General features: G+C 43.2%; 2 protein-coding genes and 1 long non-coding RNA gene across 5 annotated transcripts; 2 read left to right on the forward strand and 1 right to left on the reverse strand.

The window, feature by feature from the left end:
* Positions 1 to 441: 441 nt before the first annotated feature.
* Positions 442 to 6,298, forward strand: LOC310747646. Its single transcript, XR_014540970.1, has 4 exons — positions 442 to 1,361; positions 3,276 to 3,419; positions 5,296 to 5,475; positions 5,728 to 6,298. It is a non-coding gene; the product is annotated as an uncharacterized lncRNA (long non-coding RNA).
* THAP7 (THAP domain containing 7) lies at positions 2,063 to 10,170 on the reverse strand. 3 transcript variants are annotated; one of them, XM_083582268.1, is made up of 5 exons: positions 10,048 to 10,170; positions 7,041 to 7,120; positions 5,304 to 5,456; positions 4,347 to 4,463; positions 2,063 to 3,998 (listed from the first exon to the last, which is right to left on the reverse strand). In XM_083582268.1, exons 2-5 carry the CDS (start codon positions 7,118 to 7,120, stop codon positions 3,443 to 3,445), a joined length of 906 nt encoding a protein of 301 aa, XP_083438394.1. In that variant the 5' UTR covers positions 10,048 to 10,170; the 3' UTR covers positions 2,063 to 3,442. The 3 variants fall into 3 exon arrangements, with proteins under 3 accessions (XP_083438394.1, XP_083438392.1, XP_083438393.1); XM_083582266.1 differs by lacking the exon at positions 10,048 to 10,170 and adding an exon at positions 9,696 to 9,978; XM_083582267.1 differs by lacking the exon at positions 10,048 to 10,170 and adding an exon at positions 7,472 to 9,479.
* On the forward strand, positions 8,582 to 25,055 carry LOC310747461 (vomeronasal type-2 receptor 26-like; the record flags this gene model as incomplete). The annotated part of the gene is made up of 7 exons (XM_083581829.1): positions 8,582 to 8,593; positions 9,536 to 9,651; positions 18,640 to 18,931; positions 19,442 to 20,305; positions 20,676 to 20,903; positions 21,580 to 21,706; positions 23,011 to 25,055. 7 exons carry the CDS (start codon positions 8,582 to 8,584, stop codon positions 23,910 to 23,912), a joined length of 2,541 nt encoding a protein of 846 aa, XP_083437955.1. The 3' UTR covers positions 23,913 to 25,055.
* Between the last annotated feature and the right edge of the window lie 1,536 nt (positions 25,056 to 26,591).

Genomic DNA, 26,591 nt, shown 5'->3' on the forward strand with positions numbered 1-26,591 from the left:
ACTAAGTTAGTTCTTGGTATGAGCTTTCGTGTGCATGCACACTTCTTCAGATACACTGATACAGAAGTTGCCAGATCCTTCTATATAGTGAGAAGGTGGGGAGGGGTATTACTCAGAAGGGTGGTGGGAATGGGTGGTTGGCAGATAGCTGGGATGAGCCTGTTGACGACTCTTAACGACTGCAATAGGTTCAACAGGCTCATCACAGCTATCTGCCAATCACCCATTCCCACCACCCTTCTGAGTAATACCCCTCCCCACCTTCTCACTATATAGAAGGATCTGGCAACTTCTGTTTCAGTGTATCTGAAGAAGTGTGCATGCACACGAAAGCTCATACCAAGAACTAACTTAGTTGGTCTTTAAGGTGCTACTGGAAGGGAAAAAAAAATTTTGTTTTGACTATGGCAGACCAACACGGCTACCTATCTGTAACTGTTCACTGTAGGCATTGAGTCTCTTGTTCAGTACAGCAGCACAAGGGGGTGGGGAGGTGTGGATGGGGTAGCCTTTTCCTCTCATTCCATGGTCTCAACAAAAATGCCAACTGCCTTTTGGAAAGGGAGGGAAGCTCCCATCCCAATGCAATAGCTTTGGGGGGGGAGGTGATTTTCAACAGGGCTATAGTATTGGGGGTGGGACAAGTTAAATCCCACTTCCCAGTGCACCACAGGCTTGTGCACCACAGGCTCAGCTAGACCACCCAGCAGCCAGTTTATAAAAAAATGGGGGGAGCGGGAGATTTATATATCTTCAAGTGACATCTTGTCATGTGTAGCTTGGCCCATAAGTCTACACACTAACAGTGAGCTCAGCTTTTTAGACTTAATGGGTATGAGTCAGCTAAAGTTGACCACTTTAAATTTCCATTGATTTCCATGGTATTTAAGATTGGGTTTAATTCTGCCATTGGCATCCATACGAATTAAGTGTTTCGCTTTGATGGTTGTAGCTTGTTTAGCTTTGGTGCCTGTTGTAGACATGCACTTCTGTTATAGGACGACACAGCGCAGACCAGTTTGCTAAAACGTAAGTTTAGCAGGTAGGGTAACCCAAAGTACTGTAGAGCCGAGGGCTAACAGATACAAGTCTTTTCTGCAGCTGTAAGTAAACTGGGGGTGGTATTTCCCAGACAGTCACAGCCACAGCCTATGAATATGAGGTCACAATGGATAGATGAGGTCACAAAGCCAGTCTCTGGTGACTGGTCATGTTGCCTATGGTGATTAGTCAGGTTATCCCTGCATCTCATTGCTAAGGTGCAGTTGAGGTTGAAGGGATGAGGAGCAGGTTCTCTTCACTCATTGTCTCTTGATGGCATTTCGGCACCAGGACTTCTTCAGAGTACTCATTTTCTCAAGGTGCGTAGTATTGCTGAATAAGAAAGGATTCCTGTATATTTCACATTCATATTTTATCCCATGTCTCTTTAGGTCTGTATCTTGTGCTTTACTATAGAATTAGGCTATGTAACAGCTTTATATAGCACTGTTTAAAGCAGGAATAGGGAACATGTGGCTGCTACTATCATCATCAATAAGATTTATATGCCACTTAATATACAAAATACCTAAGTGGTTTACATAAAGCATAGTAAGGTAAGAAAAATAAAAATGTATGTACAACATTTAAAACCAAAAATACAAAGAAATACATGAGTAAAAACAGAAAAGCCATCAATAAAGCATTCAGTTAAATATCAATAAATAATAGAACATGGTGAATCTGATGAGCCTGGGAATGCCAGCTTAAATAGATGGGTCTTCAGGAAGTGTTTTTAAAGTTTGAAACGCTTTCTGCCTCATGAACTGCGCGTGGAAGGGTGTTTGACCACTTGCTATGTTGACAACAGCTGGAGTGGCACAGGTTCCCCATCCCTGGTTCAAAAAATAAACCCAGCAACAGGATTTTGGAGGTTCTCAGACAAGGCATCTCTGTGGGACCCCTTAACTTGGAAGAAATGGGCATGTAATTCTTTTCCACTGGCTGAGTTCTCCACATTTTATGGTAGATCATTGCAGCTATTCTGTAGCAGGACATTTTATTCAGGACAACCAGAATATCAGTTGGAGTAGCCCAGTATATTTATTTTGTTTCATAGTGTTAAATACAAATAAAAAGTACAAAAAAATTAAATAAGGGCTTAGAGCTCATCAGTTATTCCGGTGCCTTTTCATTCATTAGCCAGAAAACAATAGAAGGCAACAGCAATTTTATTTTTAAAGAGCAACTGGACAAAAGTCTGTCTGGGTGCTTTCCAGGAAAAAGGACTAGAGACTTAGTTTTTATTTAAAAAACAGCTGAACATTCAGGAGAGAAGCCAGGAATATTTCTGAGGAACCACATCCTTGTTCCACCCACCCTTATGGGTTGTGATAGTCATGATAGGCATGTAAGTGGTTCTGTTCAGGCAGCTGAGTCCTTGAAATAACCTGCAACCGTTGCAAACTATAAAAATCATTTTGGTTCAAGCTGAAGACAGTTGCCCCAGTCCAACAAGAGATCCTTACAGGTAAGCAGCCTTCTGCATGCCACTAACGTGCATTTTAAAACTGTTTTCACTCCACTCTTTGAGCTGAAAAAGGCTCCCAGAGCAGGTTTCAATTATCAGTAATGAGACTCATATTCACCCATGACCCTCCAGCATTTTGAATAAAACATTTTTGCAAAAGGCTATTTGAAGAGCACAGATGGTTGTGTTTATGAGTGCACTTGAGAAACGCCCAACAAATGGTACTTATTGTTCCTGTCTAGCGCTTCTGTCCTTTTCTTACATACACCAGGCCTAACTCAGCTGATAGGCGGACAGGTTTTGCTTCACAGCAAGTCTAGCAGCCCAGACTTCACTTAAGCTTTTGGCTTACTTACTTAAAACCATCTGAGTGGTTTTACTGAACTGTTCCTCAAAAGATAGTGCCATCTCCAGCATGGCGAGTTTGCTCTTCTCCTGCTGATGCACATCACTCCACCATATATATTTTATGGATGAGCCTCAGTGGGATGAGGATGCCTTGGCCCACAGGATCTTAAGATCCTTGTAAACCTATAATCCATCAGAAAACAGGGCAACCTTTATCCCATACACCCCCTAATTCAATCTCCTTGTGAGCAAGGCTGAGCCAAAACTTGCTAGAAACTGTATGGTCCTTCCTATGCCTCAGGCAACACCATGCTGAAGGCCGCAGGTTGACAGCTGTTGCAAAGCTGCTGTATGTAAAAGGTGTCTTTCAGACGAGTAGGAAGCATCCATCATACAAAACAGTATTTATTTACAGGTACAGATTATATGCGAATGGTGATAGGGAAGGCGGCAAGTGCCAAGCGGCCAGCTAGACTGGAGGACCCCGAGTTCTGGCGCACAGCTTAGCCGCAGGGACCATCACACAGCCTGAAGCTGAGAGTGCACCCAACAGGGAAAGGTCAGTTTTGGCCAGCCCCAAAGTTACTCAAGGTCATTGAGGAGCTGCAGTTCAAAGACCTGCAGGTGCTCCTTGAGCCGTCGATGTGCCTCGGCGCTGTGCGGCCGCCGCTCGCGCTGAAGCTCGCAGATCCGAAGGCGGAGTCGCTGTTCTCGGCGCCGGCAGGCCTGGAGCTGCCGCTGCGCCTTCCCCAGAGCATCGAGGGCCGCCTCCGCTCGCCGCTTCCACAACAAGGCACTGCCGACCTGGTAGCTGTGCTCGTTCTGGATGTAAGCCCCAGCTGGGGGAGGCAGGCGCAACATGTAGAGAGAGAGGGAAACGGGGTGGGATGAATCCCCCACAGGCTCCGGCAGGGCCGGAGAAGGAGAAGCTTCTTCCTGGCCAGTAGCAGCGGGTGACTGTTCCAGGGGAATGTCTGACAGGGTGGCCAGGCTCTCTGATGCCGGCCCTGGGAGGTCAGGCTGGCTTCGAGGCTCGCCGCTGGTGGGAACAGCCCCAGGGCTTGGCAGCTCTTGTGCAGGGAAGCAGGAGATGTCCATGCACAAAGGACTCGACTCCTCCTCCAGGCAAGGGCTGCAGCTGTAGGCAAGGAACAGAACCCTGGTCAGACAGGAACCGAGTGGGGAAGATCTGCCACACTTTTATCACAGGTGTAGTGACAAGAAGAGGAGGACAAAATTGGACATGTGCTTGTTCCAGACGCTTCCCGAAATAACCCAAGCATGCCAGCATGGAGCAATAACTGTGGTCCAACTTCAACGGGAGGGCAGCAGCTTCCCTACCCCTGCAGTAAGACAGTACTCCTGTGTGCACACTTCCTAAGAAGCAAGCCCCACTGAACATAATTAACATTCATAGGATGGTACAGGAAGGGAGGGAAGACCTTCCACGGAGCATGGCAAGAGAAGCCAGAAGGGCAGTACTCACCTCTGCTTCTGCTGACGTTTCGCGAGTTTCGAGTTGCCTAGCTTTGATTTTTGGCGCAGTTTGGTGTGAAGTTCAAATATTGTAGGAACAGCACCCTCTTTGAGCCGATGGTAGCCACTGCAAAAAGGAGCATCAACACTCATAAGCCATCTCTGGCTTCAGACAGGCAAGCATCCTTTTCTTGAAGGTCATCTGAACTATAGACCTTGCAGCAAAGCATCTCTTTTTGGGGAGCTGCTGGGTTCCGGGAGGTGCTAGCTGCACCCGCGGTTAGCCAGTTGTATTTCTGCATTGCAATGTTTTTCCTCTAGATTTCTGCACGTGCAACTGCATGTGCCGAGTCCCAAATAAGCAGAATGAACTTTGTAAGTAACACACGCTGTTTAAATTTGGATTTCTCCCCACAAATCTCAATGGAGATAATCCAGCGTGACATCCACCATACAGCACTCCCACTTGCTTATTCTCCTAAGAAGATATAAAATTGCTTTATAATGAGTCGGACCATTATTGCCCACTACTATTTGCTCTCAGTGATACTTAAGAACTCAGGAAGAGGCTTTTCCCAATACATACTACTTAAGATCCTCACACACCTTCATTACTTTATCAAACTGATCTAACAGGTCTTGGTGACTTGGGTATGTCTAGGTTTATCTTTTCAGCATCTGCACACATTGGATTCTGCCCTCACCCCCCAAAAAAGTATTTAAATTGAAAGCTGGTCACCCTGAATAAACCACAGAGCAGGTCTTCCATGACAGCTTTCTGGGCTTCAACAATTGTTCCCCCCACCCCGCCGGCCTTTAAGTCATTTCTAGCTCCCTTCTCCACCCCCTCTGAAAGCACCTTTGACAATGGCAAATGTATAATCTAAGACATTGTCCAATTGTGACCATATCCACCTGTTTTAATTCTGCTTAGCTGTTCATGACCTTTCATATTCCAGTGACCTACCTGGTGCCCACCAGTTCGAAGCAACTCTTCTCAAAGTGCTTGGAGCAAAAGTAAACATACTTGGAAGCAGGGTCCCAAAGACCCTGGCCGCTCATGTCCTTCCTCCGACAATTCTCCAACCACATCGCTCGCCGGGGGTTGTCCTTTGGAAGTCTAGGAGCACACACAGAAGGTGAGTCAGAGTTAGCCAGGAAAGGATGAGCAGCACAGTGCAGCGAAACAATGGAGGCCTTCTTCCCAGGAACAAGGACATTTGTCTGAAAATGTCATCCCAGGAGCTTCCCTGTCATGTGCATCATAGAGCAAAAGTATGATTTGATTGCATGGAATAACAATTGCTCTGGGTGAGTAGCTTAGTGTCAAACTGAGTCTGACTGATCCCTTGGGGCTCCAGATACTTGGCTAACATAAGGCTCTTTCCCAGGCTGGAAAAAGAACTATAGCATCATTCTAGGCCTTTAACACTAGGAGACACTACAAGGATATATACATTACTATTTCCAGAGATTATGGCTGTTCAGACAACAGTATCACTGCAGTGCAAAATAAAAGTAAGTGTGGCTAAGTAAAATATTCCATAGTTTTTGGTGAAGCCACCCTGAAACTTGCCCTTCCCGTTCACATTTCATGCCAACAAATCCCTATCTTGGACATCTTTTTTGGTGAGAGAGAGGGCATGACATGATTGTTACTTTAAAAAAGAAGTATGCATATTACAGCTTCTGTTTGTGCGAAATCTGCTTAAGGTACCATAAAAAGGCACTTTGAACTCCAGAAATGATAACAGGGAAATACAGTGGTACCTTGGTTCTCAAACTCCTTGGTACTCAAACGCCGGAAACCCTGAAGTAAGTGTTCCGATTTTTGAATATTTTTCGGAAGCTGAAAGTCTGGTGCGGCTGTCGGCTATTGTTTCTGGGGCACCTGCACCAATCAGAAGTTGTGCCTTGGTTTTCGAATATTTCAGAAGTCAAACAGCCTTCGGAATGGATAAAGTGTGGAGCTTTTGTTTTTGCTATTTATTTTGCATTTTTGTTTTTTAGGCTTTTTCAGTTAATTTGTTTTTGTTACTGTGTGGAACCCAGTTCAGCTACTGATTGACTGTGTGACTGCGGAAGTGGATAAAAACCCCCCATCCAAAAAATGACTATCATCAGTGCAGGTAAAAAAAAAACCTACTTTTAATTTTTATCATCTACAATACTGTCTTATTTATTTTATAGTACAGTACATTGATTATTGCTTTCATTTTATGGATCAATGGTCTTGTTAGATAGTAAAATTGCTGTTTTAGGGGTTATTTTTAAAAGTCCGGAACAGATTAATCTGTTTTGCATTACTTTCTATGGGAAAGCACGCCTTGGATTTGGAACGTTTGGTTTTGGAACGGACTTCCGGAAAGGATTAAGTTTGAGAACCAAGGTGCCACTGTAATGGAAAGATCTTCAACTAGTCAAAGGAGTGACAGCAGGAATCTGGTAGGTTTTCTTAGCCTTTCCTCTGCCTTGTGACAGCTCTAACTTTGGATCAATGGCTACACACACACACACACACACACACACACACTTTATTTTCTGCTACGAGCTCCTCAAGGAAGGGTGGGACAGAAATATAAGAAGAAATACTAATATCCCCAACGTGATATTCCTGCAGACTAGTACCAGCCAGCCCTCAATTCAAAATGGTCACCATTTTGAAAGGGAGATTGGGTGGGCTCAGAATAGCATCAACTCTCACCGATGGAAGGAAATGCCTCGGTTGCGTGTCTCAGGAGTGTCACGGGTGCAGCAGCCAGTGGCAGAACAGTGGCGGGGCATCTATAAGAAAAGAGAGGAACTTTAAAACCCACACTATCCTGAAGACTCAGGGTAAGCTATAGAAGCTATTATATTTGTATTTTAAGAGGAAGGGGCATGTTGGGCATTCAGAAGCCCCAAGAGCTGACTAAGTGTGCTAAGAAAGTCCCAAAATTCTGCAACAAGTTATCATAATTCGTTGCCAAAAGCATCTGCATTCTATAAACTGTAGAAATTATTCTAATCAGCACAATTTATTCGCATAATCTGCTAGTTTTTGTTTTTTAGGCAGCGGTTAAGACAAGGAGCTATATAGGGAAGCGAAGTCCCATCCCACAATATAACTACTGGAAATCATCTTCATCCACCCACCTGGTTTATGAGATTTCACCAGCATTGCAGACAAAACTTAAAAGCCCAGCTTCACAAGACATCTAAGATTCTGAAGAAGCAGGATCCCTTGCACAGGAACACAGTAAGTTTTTCAGTCTGGCATGGAATACACACAAGCTGACTCTCAAGTCATGCAGGTTCTTCCTTTTGTTATACTTGATGAGTACCTACTCTCTGTTTGCATCTGTTTCAATTATTTTTCAGGGTATCAGAAATAATGAGGGGCGAGGAGAAAAAAGAAAAGCCCCCTCATATTTTCTGGGCCTCTGTATCTCTCATTGTAGAACAGCAGAAACAGCAAGGCAGCACATAACATCCTTATAACACTAAGGCAATATCCCAGAAACCTTTTAAGTAAATACACTTAGGGTTTGGACAGCTCTAAAAGCAGAGCAACCATCTTCAGGAATTGACATAAGGCTGTGCAAGCCATGTATCCTTTGGAAGAAGATTACTGAAGCTCTTGTCAGAGATTACTGAATCTCTTGTCAGGGTTTGGGGTTGTGGGGGGAGACAAAGCATCAAACCAAAATGCTCAAAAACCAAACTGGGAATCTGAAGCGAAGAGAAAATTACTTGTGCAAAACAATATAAAATTATGGGTGCTGAGGGGGAAAGGATACTAGAACAGGGTCACCCAATAAAACTGATTTGGCAGTAGGCCAAGGACAGGGAAAGGAACGTGCTTCTGCACACAGCAGATTAATGCAGTGAATTCAATACCCAGATGTGATAACTTAGTACTTAAAAAAGAAAAGAGCATTGAACATGTTCGTGGAGAAGACAATCAACTGCTAGTGGAAATTATTCTTCCACAACCTCTTACATCCATCTTTGGATGTACACCTCTTCCAAGTTCTATCCAGCATTCTCTGTTGTTTGCTTCCTGCTGTTAGTTTTAGATTGTCCACCCATTGTATATGTGGCTATACCCTTCGACTTTTGAAACTGAAGGTCTCCAGTTACCAGATACAAAGCAACAGGGAATGAGAGTTGCCTTCATCCACTGCTGGGAAGGGTGGGGCATTCCAGTGGATCTACTTGGCCAATGCTGCATCAGAATACTGGCCTAAATAGATCCAATGTAACATGGTAGCTAAAGTATAAGCTCTCAGAGATCTTAACCCTCCACCTTTTGGCTTAGGCATTATCTTCATTTGCACGGCAGTTCATTTTATGATGCTAGGGCTGAATTTTCTTCCCTCACAGCCAAGTTGGCTCACATTTGGATGTTGCAGATATCACTTAGGTTGCACTAGAGGCAAGATGGTGCCCAACAACACCGGAATCCAGACAAGGATACAAATAGGAAAACGGAGAGCAAAAGCTGGTGCTGAGAAAATATAGCGGTACGAGATAGGAACGAGAAAACACTGCTCTTAAGTGAAACAGAGAGAGGCCTAGACAGATGGTTTCATACATCTCACAGCCATTCAGCTCATTCAGCTGCTGATCTCCTAAGGGGTTATTTATTTTTAAAACCTGTATCCCATCCATCCCCCTGGGGGTTGATGCCTCCGGTGCTCTTCCACTTTCGCCACTCCAACCCTCACAACAACACAGTGAGGTGGGTGGCTAGTTCAAGGTCACCCTAACCAGCTTCAGAGCCAAATAGTGGGGAAATGAAGCCAGGATTCCCACCCCCACAACCCCCACCCCAAGGTCCTAGTCTGACCCTTTTAATACCACCCCACAGGCAGCTGAAAACAGACTGGCGACACCCTTACATTCACACGCTTTCACCCACCCGACCGTGGAGGTCCTAACGTGCATCAGTAATTGGGGGCCGGCGGAGGGCAAGGAAAGGCGTGGGTTTGTGGGGGTTTTTGCCAATTACGCCCATTATTCAGGGCTAGCTAATCTGGAATGAAATGGGAAAAACGTTTGAGTGACAAGAACTGAGGACCATCCCAAAGGGATGGGGGAGGGAATGTCATGAGCCGCCTCCCGCCCCCCCCCCCGCAAGGAAAGGGACATTCCAGAGTTTGAAATGACTGGGGGGGGGGAGGAATATGCAGAGCAAAAGGGGCGGGGCCACAGCAGGTCTCCATCTCTCTCCAACACCGGGAAAGGAGGAAAAGCGGCCAAAATGCCCCTCCTCCCCCTGCCCACCGCCGAGAACGGAGACGCAGAGGAAGGGCTCGGGGCGGAGAACTCGGGTGAGCGGGTCAGTAATTTTTATTTTATTGGTTTCTCTCCTCACCTCCCCACTCCCATTGCTCGGGGCACCGCCGTCGCGGCTTCGAAGCTGACAGGGGGAATCTCAGCACCTTCTCGCGAGAATAGGTGCGCGAGCAAGCGAGGACCTAGAGATAGGAAAAAGTGAAGAGAGCCCCCTCGGCGCCGGCCATTTCCGCTCTCGAATCCCATTCGCTCAGGCGTTCAGAATACAAGGATCGCTTTCCCCGTAGAGCAAAGAGCCAACGCAAGAGATCACAACGCTTTTATGAAAAGCATTTTAGTCTGCATTCCTAGGCGTCTTTGCCCGAGGGTAGGAAAACCTAGGGGTTGCGTCTTGTGTATTACAGGAAGTTCAGGCTGCGCGCTTTTCTCACCTTTTCCTATCTCTAGGGAGCGAGATTGCAGCTCCTACGTATCACCCCCACCTGACCAATCACCCTCTCGCCTTTCTAGGCGCTTGTGTTGCTTCCGGGCAGCCTGGCGCAACCTAACTTCCCGTCTCCCCCCTCCCAACCCCACCCCCAGTCATTACAGCTAATCAAAGGCCGCCCCCGTGCGCATGAAAAGGCGGGTACCGTCGCCCCGTGGGCCAATCACAAGCGCGCCAAAGCTCCCCGGCAGGAGGCGCGCGAGCCTGGGGACCAACTGTCAGTGGGCCGGTTTGCTTTTAAAGCGGTTCTGTCCACTTAGACAAGGCAGCCTTTGCCCAAAAGTTCACAAGCTGATAGATATGACACAAAAAGAGGGGAAGGGAGAAAGAAGCAGACTCAAGTGACAGTTATTAAAGTTAGATAGCAAGTTCCTATCTAGCAATTTCGCATGGGGCCCTCTACCTATGGAATATGCAGAAATGGCGAAACTTACCGCGAGAATAAGAAATCAAGATAACAGACTTTTTATAAAAGAGTAGAAATTATTGAATATTTACAGATAAATTGCAAACAGATAAAAACATTAGCAGGATTATTGTAATAACCTGCAGTTTCATGAGAGTATATATTTAAAGTAGATAATTAAATGGGCAAATTAAATGAATTTGGATATGCAGAAGATACTAAAACATAAATTTAGGAACTGCAGAAAGAGGGGAAAGGAAGTCAAACTTTGAAATGTTAAATTGATTGTAAAACTAGTAAAATGTATAAACTTGAAAAGTATAAATAAAATCTTTGAAAAATAATTATTCTTTTTATTTTGTGACTCCTAACTATTTAGTATTCATTGACCTTCTCCAGAAAGTCCCTATGACTGCTCTTGCATCCCCCCCCCCTCCTTTAGGTAAAGGGCCACAGACAATAATATTGTTATGGCTACATGGGCTTCTTGGCCATGTTCAGATTTTTTACTGCAGTTTTTGCTAGGGGAGAATATGTTTACAACTTCAATGAAGCCAAATTTATCACCTTCAGCGTGTTGTTATTTTGTAGTCTTTGGATATATTCTAGCTTTTTTATTCCTCCCCCACTCTGCTGGAACTGAACAAATATGCCATGCGTTCTTCAGAATTTATGATAGGGGTATTATAATTTCAGTGGTGTACAAACTCATTATCTTGAGTATTGCCTCTTCTAACGGGCCTCTTTCAATCGGACTTGAGGTGTGTTGAGTCAGCCTATGATTAAGAATGAAAAACTCTGCATTGTCAGCTTAAACAAACTCTGAACTTCCAGAATTTAAACAGTGGTGAGATAAAAATATTATTGCGTAACCCATCTCAATATATGGAGAAGGAACCAGGGATGGCATCTTGTCCTCAGGATTGAGGGTGTTAAGTTGTGGGCGAACATAGCGGACAACACAGCAATTTCTCCAGAGCAGCTCTTTATTTGTAAGCTGGACAGACTGAACGGCAAACAGCTCAGCCGGCCTGCTTTTATAGGCAGCCGGCTGTCAACATTGTAGCAACAACAACCCAGGGTTTCCCGCCTAAAATAACTGACGTGGACCTGAGTGAAAACTATCTACAGTATCCCCCTGCTGGCCCAGGGTGAGAACTTCAGTACATAACACCGGGTGCCTGCCGCTGCAATGGGGATGTGCGACATCACATGCATATATACAGGTGTGAGCGTGACATCGCACGTCCGCATGGTGGTCCCTCTTCCTCCTCAGCAGGCAGGATCCAACCCCACCCCACCCCGGAAAAGGATGCCTTGCTGGCTGGCTGCAGACGACGGAGCTGAACATCTCTCTTGGAGGCAGTGCCGCTGACACCTGCCAGATTTTCTCATTGACTTTGTGGGTGTCCAACCCCCACAATTATATTATTGTGCCTCCCTGGAATTGGCTGCTATGGAAGGAACTTTTGGGTTTACTACTAAAGGTCAAACTGCCCTTTTTGGTAGAAATGCAGGATTTCTTCAGTTTTAAAAATATCAGCTTCCACTTCCTTCCCAGGAAAGAGGAGGAGTATTGAAAGAAACAAGACCAGAAAGTCTGATCCCAGCAATTAAGTCTTTGAAAACATTTAAGTTATGGGATGTTGCCCCAGCGGTTGCAATGTGGCAGTGGACAGGGAAATATAGGGAGAGAAGAAAGTGGTTTCCTTGATCCTGGCAATCTAAATTATCCTAGACATGAAAATTGTGAAATGAGAATGCTCTCCTTCTCACACGATACCATCTTCAGCTATATGGTCATAAAGCAGTTTCAGCCCGGTAAACAGTGCCAATACGCTCGTTTCTCTCTGGTCGGGGACAGAGGGTGGCGCTTGGGGGGGAATTGTCATCGCGCCACTCCTTGGTGTGTGGAGTGCCTCAGGGTGCGATTCTCTCCCCGATGCTTTTTAACATCTTTATGCGCCCCCTCGCCCAGCTTGTTCGGAGTTTTGGGCTGGGTTGCCATCAGTATGCCGATGACACCCAACTCTATCTGTTGATGGATGGCCATCCTGACTCGGCCCCAGACACACTGACCAGATGCCTGGAAGCTGTGGCTGGATGGTTACGTGGGAGCCGGTTGAAGTTAAATCCTTCGAAGACAGAGGTCCTCTGGCTGGGACGGGACGATATGGGATTGAGGGGGCAACTCCCATCTCTTGCGGGGGTGCAGTTAGTGCCAGCACCGTCCGTTAAGAGTTTGGGTGTAATCTTCGATACCTCCCTCTCTATGGAGGCGCAGATTACAGCTATAACAAAGGCGGCATTTTTTCATCTCCGCCAAGCTAAGCAGTTGGCCCCTTATCTCTCTCGCCCTGACCTAGCCACTGTGATCCATGCGACGGTCACCTCCAGACTGGATTATTGTAACTCGCTCTACGTGGGGCTGCCCTTGAGACTGACCCAGAAACTCCAGCGGGTGCAGAATGCCGCGGCGAGACTCCTTATGGGGTCTTCGCTGCGAGACCACATTCATCCGGTGCTATATCAGCTGCACTGGCTCCCGGTGGAGTACAGGATCAGGTTTAAGGTACTGGTTTTAACCTTTAAAGCCCTATACGGCCTAGGACCCTCGTACCTACGGGACCGCCTCTCCTGGTATGCCCCACAAAGAAACCTACGGTCTGCAAATAAAAACATCCTGAAGGTCCCAGGCCTCAGAGAGGTTAGGCTGGCCTCAACTAGAGCCAGGGCCTTCTCGGCTGCGGCTCCAATCTGGTGGAACACTCTGTCACAAGAGACTAGGGCCCTGCGGGACCTGACATCTTTCCGCAGGGCCTGCAAGACAGAGTTGTTCCACCAGGCCTTTGGTCAGGGCGCAGCCTGACTCCCTCCTCTGGTAACCTGCACAGAGTTTTGCTTAATGGTTGCCATCAACTTGATTTTAAATAATTTTTATAGTGAAATATTTTTAGAATGTTGTTTTATTTGATTGTTTGATTATTTGAATGTTGTTAGCCGCCCTGAGCCCGGCTTCGGCTGGGGAGGGCGGGATATAAATAAAATTTATTATTATTATTATTATTACTGAGCCCTCCTCCTCCTCCTCCTCCTCCGACCACTCTTGGCAAGAAAGATTGTCTTCCATGAACACAGTCTTAACAGTGAGTCCATAAGTGACTGGAGGCCAATTCTGGATCCACAAGTCCTTCCACAGTGGGGACATAGGTTTCCTGGCAGGAGCTGATCATGGTGAGGGTTTGTCAGATGCACCCTACTCTTGCTGTTTCTCCTTTTTGCCCTGAGCTTGTGCTTATTCAAAGTCCATGACACCCTTGGTAAAGGATGTTCTCCAGTTAGAGATGAAGATAATCAATAGAGTTGGGGCGATAACACATCCCTGTTTAATGTCTGATCCCACTGTGAATGGTTGACTTTGAGAGCCATTGTTATCCGTGATTGTTGCCATCATGTTATCGTGGAGGAGCCAAAGGATGTTCACAAATTTATCTGGGCAGCTGTTTTTCAGAAGGACAGTCCACAGGGCAGTACAATTTACAGTATCGAAGGCCTTAGTCAGGTAGATAAACGCCATATACAAGGGTTGATTTTGCTCTCTGCATTTTTCTTGAAGCTGTCAAGCAGTGAAATTCATATATACCTGAAGGATATATATACCTGAAGGAGCGTCTCCACCCCCATCATTCTGCCTGGATGCTGAGGTCCAGCGCTGAGGGCCTTCTGGCGGTTCCCTAATTGCGAGAAGCAAAGCTACAGGGAACCAGGCAGAGGGCCTTCTCGGTAGTGGCTCCTGCCCTGTGGAAAGCCCTCCCATCAGATGTCAAAGCGATAAATAACTACCTGACATTCAGAAGACATCTTAAGGGAAGTTTTTAATCTGTGATATTTTAGTGTATTTTTGGTTTCTATGGAAGCCGCCCAGAGTGGCTAGGGAAACCCAGCCAGATGGGCGGGGTACAAATAATAAATTATTATTATTATTATTATTATTATTATTATTATTATTCATATCCACTGTCCCCCTAGAACATTGAAAACCATTTTGGGATCCAGGAAGTGTGTCCTCAGATATAGTTAGGAGATGGTTTGCTAAGATCCTTACAATAATTTTGCTGGCTGTGGCCAAGAAAGAGATGCCTCAAAAATTTCCACAATCCGTTCTATCAGCTTCTTAAAAAAGATTGATAATTTTGGCATCCCTAAATTTCCTGGGATCTCTTCTGCCAGATTTTTTTGATGAGCTTGTGAAGTTGTTGGCTAAGCTCAATTCTGCCCACTTTGAAGACTTTGGCAGGTATCCCATCAGGTCTGCTGGCTGTTTTGTTTGTCATTTGGTTAATAGCTGTACACAAATCTCCAGATCTGGAGATACAGCAAGATTTGGAGATACATGCAACACTAGCATGGAGGGGTAAGATTTGAGGTAGATGGGAAAGGTGGGATGAGTTTCCTCTCCTACCCTTAAAGACCATCACATGTCTCCTGTTCCAGGGCAGCTGTTATCCTGAACATTATCACTCTTTTTAGATGTATTGTAGCATTTTGAGCAAAAAACATGATGGACTCCCCCCCAAAATGAGTGAAAATGTAACCTGTGCATCAGAACTTGAAAGTTGAAGAAAAAGGTGACCAGCAGATTTAGACTTGAAAGATTAGCAAAATGATGACATATGGGTCAGAACTCCAAAAAAGGAACGAAAACATAACCTGAGGGTGAGGACACCAAATCAAAAAATCAAAAAATGACCATTTTGGTGATATTCTGAAGTGTTTGGCTATCCTTTGTTCCTGAGTACCAAGTGGCTGTGGAGATCTTCTCCACTGTGGCTTCCAGTACTGGCTTACTAAGTTACATGTTTGTTTGCAAATGCTACATTATTGTGTGAGATCCACTGTAAATCCAATCAATAAATAAATATTCTAAAGTATTGCAGAGTCTGCAATTTCTGCCATAATATTCTTCTCTATTGAGGTGGTAATGAGGTGGTAATGTGGTGGTGAGCAAATGGACATAACTTACAAATTAGCATGGATCATCATTGTCATTTTCTTCAGTTCTATCAACAAATCAGAGGACATTTGTGTGATACATTGCCCAAAATAAAAGATAATGGATTAAAAAATGTTAGTTGAATTAATCTCTCCGGGTTCTCCAGTAATATATTTTGGCAGGGGCATTTGGACTTCCAGTTTTGGTTCTCCATTTGATTTATCCGACCCCAAGTTCATGTGTCACATTAGCAGACATTGGCATTTTCCCCTCATCCATCTGCAAGGAACAAAAATGGCAGGATATAAAAAAAAAAAGAGTTAAAGAAAGTGCTATAAGAAATTGAAATTAGGGGTTGCTGGAATGATTTAAAACAGGGATGCAGAAAGGGGAGGTATGGGGAAGTCGCTGAAAGAAGGTTTTAGGAAAGAAAGGTCAAGAAATTATACATGTTTATATGTTTGTTTGTCTATGTATTGTGTTGTATTGTCTTTTAATATGTGTTGAAAAACCAATAAAAAATTTATAAAAAAAAACAAAACAAAAATGGCAGGATATCATTTAGTGGTACCTAACATCTGGCAGACAAATATAGAAAAACCCTGCTACAGCAAGCTAACTTCAGAATTGTAGAATTGTTCCTTAATCCACTAACCCAACCAGCAGATCCCTTTTTCTTTTCTTTTTTTGTAGAAAGAACTTACAAAGCTATCCAGTCCAAGCATTTTGTTATTTCAACCTGTTAACAGTCTGATAAACCTCTTCCTTCAAAATATCTCTGTTCATTTTGGTCCAATGTGTCCCACTCATACATTTTACATTAGATATGTCCTCACCTCAAGGTTTCATCAAACTATTGAGTTTTTAGTAATGATAAATTCCCAAACAAGGAATTTATTTTTGCATTATCATAAGTAACACTCCCATCTTTTTGTATCAGTGAACAGATTTTTTTAAGACTTCTGCTTCCCCTTTATCACATGTGCTAAACATTTGAATGCTCATTTAATGATTCATATACTAACATATAGGGAGAAATTTGATTCAATTCTCATTTAAAGATGAAACTTCTCACCAGCAAAACAACATGTGAACCAAAACAGCCATCAATTAAAATCTGGAGTTCTCAAAATTTTGCAGTGCAGTTCAAGTAACTCTCATTGCAGGGTTGGGTGAAAGAAACATTCCTACAGGAAAGCTATCTGTGTTCTTCTTTCCTTGACAGGAACCTAAGGGAGATGTTGTATGTTTCTCTAAAGTTTTACTGAAGATGGCATTAAGATATCCTGAAATTATTCTATCCCCTGTGGCAAATTGTAAGCGTTCCTTAAAAGTTTTGGCCAAGAATGAGAATTGATTGGAATTAGGAGCATATATCCTATATGCTCCTGAAAACTGAATTTAAGATTACAAAAAAATGAGAAATGGAGCAAAATCATAATGGAGAGATTCACCTATCCCTATCAGGCAGACATACTTCCACCCTGACTCAGTCCCAAGGCCCAGGGTTTATCCTTTTGTTTGTCCCATTACAGCATATTCTCCATACACATCAGCTGTTCCACAATGAAGCAACAACTACTTATTATGGTTAAGATATGACAAGTAACCCCTCCCCCCCCGTTCTTCCAACACACCTGCTGCTTCAGGTTGGATAACCGATCATTAACTCCCCTATAATTATCAATCTCAAGGTGACTGAATGTGTTTTTCATGTGGCCCCAGTGCATTTCCAGAGACCACTACTAGATATCTAAATGCAAACGCAACCCCCACTGTCTCTGGCATTTCAAGTAAGAGGGGAAAGCCAGATTCTGTAAGTCTAATCTCAGATCTTTTCTTGATTTTGTAACCAAGCTCCCAGGAATTAATCTCTTGCTTAGGTAGCATGTAGCGCCATTCAAGATAACCTGCTTTGTGACTGATCCGAAGACCAATGTTGTAAATGGAATACAGGGCTCTCTGTCTAGAAGGAAGATGAGCATGATATTTTTTGTGATGCTAGTGCTCTTGTTGCTTCCATGGATGATATGTAATGGAAAAATGATCAGTACGTGCACCATCAGTGACCCATTCCATATTCCGCACAAGTATTATCAGCCAGGTGACCTGATCATTGGTGGACTTACTTCTCATCTCTTTCCTTCTCTTAACTGGGAAGACTTCAAGAAATACCACACCTTCCGGCAATTACTTAATGTATTGTAAGGACTTCATTTGATGCTCATTAATATCCAGATCCTAACCCTGTTTATTGGCATTTCTGTGTGCCGCTCTGGTTTCGCCAGAAGCGGCTTAGTCATGCTGGCCACATGACCCTGAAAAACTGTCTGCGGAAGCGGACAAACACCGGCTCCCTCAGCCTTTAAAGTGAGATGAGCGCCGCAACCCCAGAGTCGTTTGTGACTGGGCTTAATTGTCAGGGGTCCCTTTACCTTTTAACCCTGTTTACACAGAAATGAAGACAAATACTCTTTAATGCAGTTTGAAGCAGAGAGAGATGGATATCTGTGCATGAGTGAGAGAAGTAAGGGTGGTGGTGGGGAAATTCCATTCTGCTCTCTTTTAAAGATGAACCTATCTTTTTAACAGTAATGAAACAATATGCAAACCTGAACCCAGCTATGCCTTGAACGTCAAACTTTTCCAAATTTTGCAGTGCAGTTCTCCAGTCAAGTAATGCATACTAGGGTAAAGTGTACATAACAATGCATATTTTAGTGAAATAACATTTAAAAATGCATTATATTTGCAGACATCACTTTGCAAAAATGTTTACACTGGGCAGAACTGCATACAAAAATATGAATATTAGGAGAAATTTGCACTAAAATGCTGGTGGCCTTTTTTTTTTTTTTTTTTTGAAAATCACAAACTGATAAACTTAAGATTGGAAAAATGAGAAACAGAGAGAAATAAAAACTGACAGATCCACCCATATTTAGATCTTTGCCTGCCAAAAATTGAGTATTGGTTTGAATCAAGAACATATATCCTATATGCAATTGAAAACAGAATTTAAGATTGGGGGAAAAAGAGAAATGGAGAGAAACCCAAACAGACAGATTCACCCATCTCTATGTCACACAATGCCTAGCATACCTGGTAACTCAATTATCAAGTAACTCTCATTGCAGGGTTGTGCCAAAGAACTACCAGCATATTCTGGCATTGGTATTTGCTGTCAAGGAGATCAATGAGAATCCTGAGATCTTGCCAAATGTCACCTTGGGATTTCACATCTACGATAGTTATTACAATGAAAGGATGACCTATCGGGCAACTCTGGAGCTTCTATTCACACAGCAGAAATTTGTTCCCAACTACAAGTGTGACACTCAGAAAAGTCTGTTGGCTGTCATTGGGGGACTTGATTTTGAAACCTCTCTCCATATGGCAGCCATCCTGGGTGTTTACAAGACTCCACAGGTAAGATACAGGTAACTTAATGAGTCATTTGCATTTTCCTTTTCTACCCAGAAAAGTTTTCTGGTTCTGAGATACAAAAATCACATCCACACTATACAGTTAAAGCACTATTATTCCACCTTAACACTCAGAATCCTGAGAACTGTAGCTTGTTAAGCATGCTGAGAATTGTTAGGAGACCTGTTACAGAGCTACAATTCCAGCACGCTTAACAAATCTCCAGTAAACATTCTTGGTTACGTGAAATATTTCACAAGCCACAAATCCACTATGCTAGCTAGTACCACACTCCACTCTTACAAAGGCTGAAGCTGATGACACTCTCAGGAATATCTTTGCATTCGAGATGCACTGATTTTGCAGTTATGCCATCAAATCAACTTGCTCCATCCTGGACACTTTGGCCTAGCAGGAGAGGTGAATCCCAATCGCAATTGCCCTTTCACTGCAGATCCATGTAGCAATTCCCTCTATTACATTGACATAATATGCTTCCTTATTTCTTTTTAGCTCAGTTATGGCTCCTTTGCTCCAGAAGACAGTGATCAAGTCCAGTCTACTCCCTTCTACCAGATGGTTCCAAATGAAGCCCATCAATACACTGGCATTGCTCAGTTGCTTCTGCACTTTGGATGGACGTGGGTTGGGTTTATCGCTATAGAGGGAGAGAGCGGGGAGAGATTTTTGCAGTCCATGCAACTTCTGCTTTCCCAGAGAGGCATCTGCTTTGCTTTCTCAGAGAGAACTCCAAAAAATACATATTGGAGAATTTTATTTTCTTTAAGTCTCAAGTGGCTCCAAATCTACAAAGTTATTGCGGAGAGCAAAGCCAGTGCTGTTGTTGTCTTTGGAGAAACCAAGTCCATGCTTTGTTTACGAACAATGCTCATCATAGGTGAAATAACATATGGCGCAAATACACCAGTAGGAAAGGTGTGGATTATGACTGCTCAGCTGGAGTTTACAGAATTCTTCTACCAAATGACCTTAAGTATGGAAGCCTTCCATGGTTCCATCTCCTTCAGGGTTCATTCAAAAGAGGTTCAAGAATTCAGAACATTTCTTCAGCTCATAAATCCTCTGGGGACCAATGAAGACATTTTTCTCAAGTTGTTCTGGGAACGAGCATTCAGATGTTCCTTTCCAAGCTCTAAGACAAAGAAGCAGGTTAATAAAATCTGCACTGGAAAGGAGAAGCTTGAAGATCTCCCTTCATCTGGCTTTGAGACGAGCATGACTGGCCACAGCTACAGCATCTACAATGCAGTCTATGTTGTAGCACATGCTTTACATGCCATTTTCCGAACCAGGTACAAACGCAGAACTATGGAAGACAAAGGGAGGTGGGTGCTTCCAAATCTGCAGCCTTGGCAGGTAATATCTTTCTTGAGACTCAGCTCTATTGATATAAGCGGAGGAATGACAACCCAGGGGCATATAGAACAGTGCCTTCATAGGAAGCTACCCTATACTAAATAAGATCTTTAAGAACATCAAATTCAGTATTGTTCACACTTACTGTGACATTCCTGCATTCCAGGAAAAAGTCACTTGCAGCCCTACCCAGAGATGCTTGGGTTTGGAGACTAGCACTTGTTTATTTTCTCATTCATCTTTCAACTGCCAACAAAAGCTTCAATCTAACAAGTTCCCTCCCCTGGAAATAATTGTGTGTGGAAAAGATCTGAGAGATGTTTGAGTTTTAATCAATTGTTCCTGTCCTTCTGTTCCTCTTTCTACTCAGCTCCACCCCTTTCTTAGGAGTGTCTCATTTAACAACAGTGTGGGAGAAACAGTGTCTTTTAGTGAGAGTGTGGAATTGAAGAACGGATTCGATATTACCAATTTTGTCATTTTCCCAAATAACTCCTTCCTGAGAGTCAAGTTTGGGAAAATAGATTTGGAGGCTCCCACAGGCAAGGAATTTTCAGTTGATGATGAAAAAATGGTGTGGCACAGAAGCTTTAAGCAGGTGGGGCACAACTGCGATTTCCAGGCTCTATAGGAAAATTGAATATTATTGCACCGACTAATAAAACAGAGCAAATGGATAGCAGTCTTGGTGCACTTCTTGCATAACTCAAATCCTGAACCCGTAATTATGGAAGCCTAGAACACCATGTTTCCATATATGAAAATTATCCCTATGTAGTAGTCTATAAATCTGTAAATTTAATGCTTATATTTAAAAAGCATAACACTGTTATAAGCCACTGTGCGTTCAACTGACTGTGCATGCATACACGTGCAACATCACATGCCTCTATATCATAAAATGATTAGTAAGCATTAGGCTACAAATGATGTAAAATTAGTATTTTTTTGAAAAAGTACACAATTTTGCTGCTGCATTACTAAAAATCTGTATTTTGTCCCATTGGCAATGGAGACCATCAGCAACTCTTAATCCTGTCTAAAACCTCATGGTGTACAAGCTACTTTATATCCATACAGTATTTGATAGGAATGCCGCCAATGTATTCCAACCATTTAACTGCTTGAAATCAATCAATCAAACAAACAAACCTCAACCACCCAAAAAACCTGAAACAAGTTTCTCAAAAAAAACCCACCCAACACACCTTGAGTTTGCATCTGTTATTTTATTCTCGGTGATAAACTATTTGTGTGTTTATTCAAATGGACAGGTTCCACCCCTTTCTACATGTAACCCAAATTGCCCTCCTGGCTCCAGCAAGAAAAAGAAGGAGGGGGAGAAATTCTGCTGCTATGATTGTTCTCCATGCCCTCAAGGCAAGATTTCATCCCAGAAGGGTAAGAGACAAGAAATACTTCAAGGATAGTGCACATTGTAACATATGTAAGGAGACGGTTTCAGCAAAAAATGAGCCAATCATTGATGCCATTGTTCTTTCTATAATAGCTGAAGCTCAGAAGCTTGAGGTTTTCAATGGTAATAATTGTATAAATTTTCATATCTTATTGGAGCAACACTCAGAAACCCAACTAGTATCTTTTTATGATATTCCTTCTGATTCTAAGTTAGAAGCCATCTTTCCCCACCCTGGTGATGTGATCTGCATGGGACTCCTATTGATGATCAATCAGAGGTTACCACTGACTTTGAATGGTGTTGGTCTCTTTTGGCAGCATTTCTACAGTTTATCTAAACTTTTTCAGAAATCGAAATTTCGCCCTCATTTTCTGGTGTGTTATGCAGCAGGAGATAACTGAGGATGGGTCCGTAAGATAACTTACACAGGAATACATCCAGTGAATTTGGATAGGACTTACTAATATTATTATTAATTATTCAATGTATGAATCACCTTTTAAGAAGATTTCTTAGGTGAATGAACAATTTAAAATAGCACATAGGAAATATAAAAGCATACAAATTCCATAGTTAACAAACAATAATGCAAGCTGGTGAGCACATAAAGCATACCCAACCTATAAGTGTCTTCTCCCACAACCATGACGTCATCACCACAAAATAATCTACACCTTCAACTCAATCCCAAGAACAATGACATCAACATTCAAATGCCTAGGGAAACAAAAATGTTTTTGCTTAGCACCGAAGTCATGTCAAAGTTGGCCCCAAGTGAATCTCTCTGGGGAGAGCGTTCCATAAACGAGGGACACCATTGAAAAGCCCCTTTCCCTTGATGCCACCTTCCAAACCTGTTTCAGAGGAGACATAAGGAGGAGGATCTCTGATGGGGACCCAAACATCTGGATAGTCTGATGTGGGAGAAGGTGAGGTAATAGAAGAGAAGCTTGCAATCAAGCAGTTGATAGAACTCTGCCCTAAATGTATCTACCACTTTATGATTAATGCATGGGAGATTGAATATATGTCTGAAGGAGCCACTCCACTATAAATGTTCTAAAATCTTCAAACATCATTGTCTCCGCAGCAATCTATACAACAGATGATGGCCCCTGGGAAGTTAGCATAACATAGGCAGACAACCCAGCAAATTATGCTGATTTCTGGTCCAAAGGTGTATTTGTTCTGTCTAGGAATCCTTTTGGTACTCCAGTTTAATGTTAGAATGTAATAGACAGTTTCTGTCCGGCACACCCAGAACCTGCATCTCTTCTTTTTCCAGACATGGACAATTGCGACAGATGTAGTGAAGATCGATATCCAGACAAAGGCCAATCACAATGCATTCCAAAGGCAATAATCTTCCTGTCTATAAAAGAGCATCTAGGGATGAGCTTGGCTTCTTTGGCTCTTTCTCTCTCTATGCTCACAGTGTTGGTTCTAGCCATCTTTATTAAAAACCAGGACACGCCAATCGTCAGAGCCAACAATCGGGATCTCACCTACGCTCTCCTCACTTCCCTCCTGCTCTGCTTTCTCTGCCCTTTGCTCTTCCTCAGCCCACCAGAAAGAGTGATCTGCCTTCTCCGACAAGTTGCTTTTGCTGTCATTTTCACAGTGACCGTTTCTTGTGTGCTGGCCAAAACCATCACCGTGGTTCTGGCCTTCATGGCCACTAAACCAGGATCCATAATGAGGAAATGGGTGGGGAAAAGACTGGCAGGCACCATTGTGTTTTCTTGTTCTCTTATCCAAGCAGGTATTTGCACTGTATGGCTGATAACCTCTCCCTCATTCCCCCATCTTGACATGCACTCTATGGTGGGAGAAATGATACTGGAATGTAATGAAGGGTCCGTCGCCATGTTTTACTGTGTTCTTGGTTACATGGGCTTCCTGGCTGTGGTCAGCTTTGTTGTGGCATTTTTAGCTAGGAAACTGCCAGACAGCTTTAATGAGACCAAATTTATAACCTTCAGCATGTTAGTGTTTTGTAGTGTCTGGATATCCTTTGTTCCAGTTTACTTGAGTACCAAAGGAAAATACATGGTGGCTGTGGAGATCTTCTCCATCTTGGCCTCTAGTTCTGGCCTGCTGGGTTCCATCTTTGCTCCCAAATGCTACATTATTGTGCTGAGGCCCTATTTGAACAGTAAGGAGCAGTTAATAAAGAGGAAATTCTAACATATTCCAAGACCTGCAATTTCTGCCATCATGCTTTCCTCCAGTGAGATGTTAATATTGTTGATGTGGTGGACAAATGAACATGTCTTACAAATAAACATGGATTATTTTATTTCCTTTCTCTCAACAAACAAATTAGGACAGTTGTGTGATATATTATTCAGAATTAAATATAATGGATTAAAAATGTTAGTTGAGTGAAACTTCAGTGTTCACCGCTGTATGGAGTTCCAGTTTTGGTTTTTCATTTGATTTAGCCCACCCCAAGCTCATTTGTCACAATAGCAGGCATGGACATTTTCCATTCCTTTATTTCCATGGCATAAATATGCCAGAATATCAAGTGGCTATTTAGTGGTACCTACCACGAGGTGGAGTATGCAAAGAATACCGCTATGGCAAGCTAAATATTCAGAGTTATTCTTTAATCCACAGCTCTACACTCTAGTGCCTTCCTGGGCTGCATAGCGCCTCTCCCACAATACATTGTTGAAGTGTCACTACTCTACTCCAGCATTTAAATAGACACCAGAGGAACATCTTATTAAAACCTCCTACTGAAGAACAGAACAGGACCCATAAATTTATGGGAAGACTTCTAAGAGCTTATAGGCAAAGGAGGAGCATGGATGGGTTGATCATAGGTCAATCAGGTAATTCAAAAGTAAAATGGAATTTATTTAAGCAAAACAAAATTTATCTGGCTTTAACAATCAAGAAAATGTCTTTTTTAAAAAATCCTCCCATTGCATATAAAAGGAGTGATATTCCCTAGTACAGATCAGGATTGTAGTGTGCATTGAAGCTGGGCATATATGTCATGCATTCTTCAGAAATTATTATTTGGATCTTACAGTGCAGTTGTATAGAAACTTATTATCTTCCGTAACCCCTCTTCTAATGGCCTCTTTCAATTGGCCTTGAGGTATCTGTGTATCTTTAGTTGAGCAATTGATTAAAAAATGAAAAACACTGCATTGTCAGCTCCAACAAACTCTGAACTTCCAGAATCTACACAAATTGTGAGATTAAAAAAATATTGATGAGTAATTTATTTCAATGTCTGGAGAAGGAACTCATGGGTTTACATTGAAGATCAAGCTGACCTTTTTCATAGAGATCCAGGATCCAGGGGCGTCTTGCCCATAGAGGCAAGTGGCGCAGGGTGCCAATGCGCCAAGTTCTGGAGGGCGCCAGGGAAGAGCTGGAGGCTGGACGCGGCGCCTCCTGGCATCAGCTCGCCTCCTTCGCCCGCCTCGCTAAAGCAGCGCCATGCCCAGAGCCTCCGCCTCTTCCCCGCCAGAGGAGCCGCCCTCCAGCCGCTGCCCGTCTCCTCCAACCCCGCAAAGCTGCCGGCAGCGCTGTAAAAAGGTCGGCAACTATGGGAAACGGGGCAGAGGGATCTTTGCACCACGGTGCCAGATATACTTAAGACGGCCCTGCCAGGATCTATTCAATTTTTAAAATTTCCTTTCAGAAAAGGAGTATTGAAAGAAACTGGATCAGAATGTCTAGCAAATAAGTTTTTGAAAGCATTTAAGTTATGAAATGTTGAATTGATGGTTCCAATGTGGCAGTGGAGAGGGAAATATAGGGAGAGAGGAAGGTAGGAGGGGACAGATCCCTGAACCAAAGAGGTAAGTAATACAGGTGCTTTGGTTGGCTGGTATGATGACCTCTGCCAATGCTCTTGAGCACATTGGAGTAAGGTTTGAGCCAGATGGGATTTGGGGAAATGTCTTCTCCTATCCCTAAACACTATCACAAGTGTCCTGCTTCAGAGTGCTGGTTTGCTGCTAAAATTAGCAGATTTGCTGCTAAAATATTACGGTATTTGAGCAAAAATGTGGTATGTGGGTCAGGATGCCAAAAAATGACTGAAAGCATAACCAGATCAGGTCTCCAAAAATGACCAAAAATGTGACCCATGGGTCAGAACTCTGAAAAATAACAAAAAAAATGACCAAGGGTTAGCAGCTGAAAAATGACCAAAAATGTGTGCTCAGAGATCAGGACTCTAAAAAATGACCAAGCTCTCCAATCTGTTAATATCATCATTATTGAATCCTGATTCTGCCGCATTAGATTCCCCTCCCAGTTTGGTGCCATCTGCAAATTTGATGAGCATCCTCTCAATTCCTTCATCCAAGTCATTGAATGGGCCCAGGACAGAACCCTGCAGCACCTCACCTGTCACAATTTTCCAAAATGATGATGAACTGTTAGTAAGCACTATATAAGTTTAAAAATGCATTAACTTTCTGTTGCAACCTTTTATTTAGAAAGTGATCAGGGCATGCTGCTGCCCTACCGCAGCCACACTACACTAATAGATTTTACAAATGATTTCTATGATTGTCAGCTCTCACGTCCATCCTAAAAGGGCAGGGGCTAACATTGTTGTGGAGGTGGGGGGGGGGGGATGATTAACAAAATCAATCCTCCTGGCAAACTGGGAATATCCCCTCACTCACCCAAGTTTAGGATATTCCACCATTCTTCAGCAGAGTTTCTTTTTCTTTGAGCAAAATTAGTGGCTCATGTAAATGTGAACTAAGCTTTGATAATAAAGAAAACTGTGACAAAATAACACAATGAGAGAAACTAAATACAACAACATGGGGCAAGTCTGAGGCAAGAAACAAGAAGAGGCAGTTGGTCCCTCTTAACTGACACTCT

The sequence above is a fragment of the Podarcis filfolensis genome (genome assembly GCF_964270895.1).
Source record: "Podarcis filfolensis genome assembly, chromosome: 13".
Lineage (NCBI taxonomy): Eukaryota > Metazoa > Chordata > Lepidosauria > Squamata > Lacertidae > Podarcis > Podarcis filfolensis.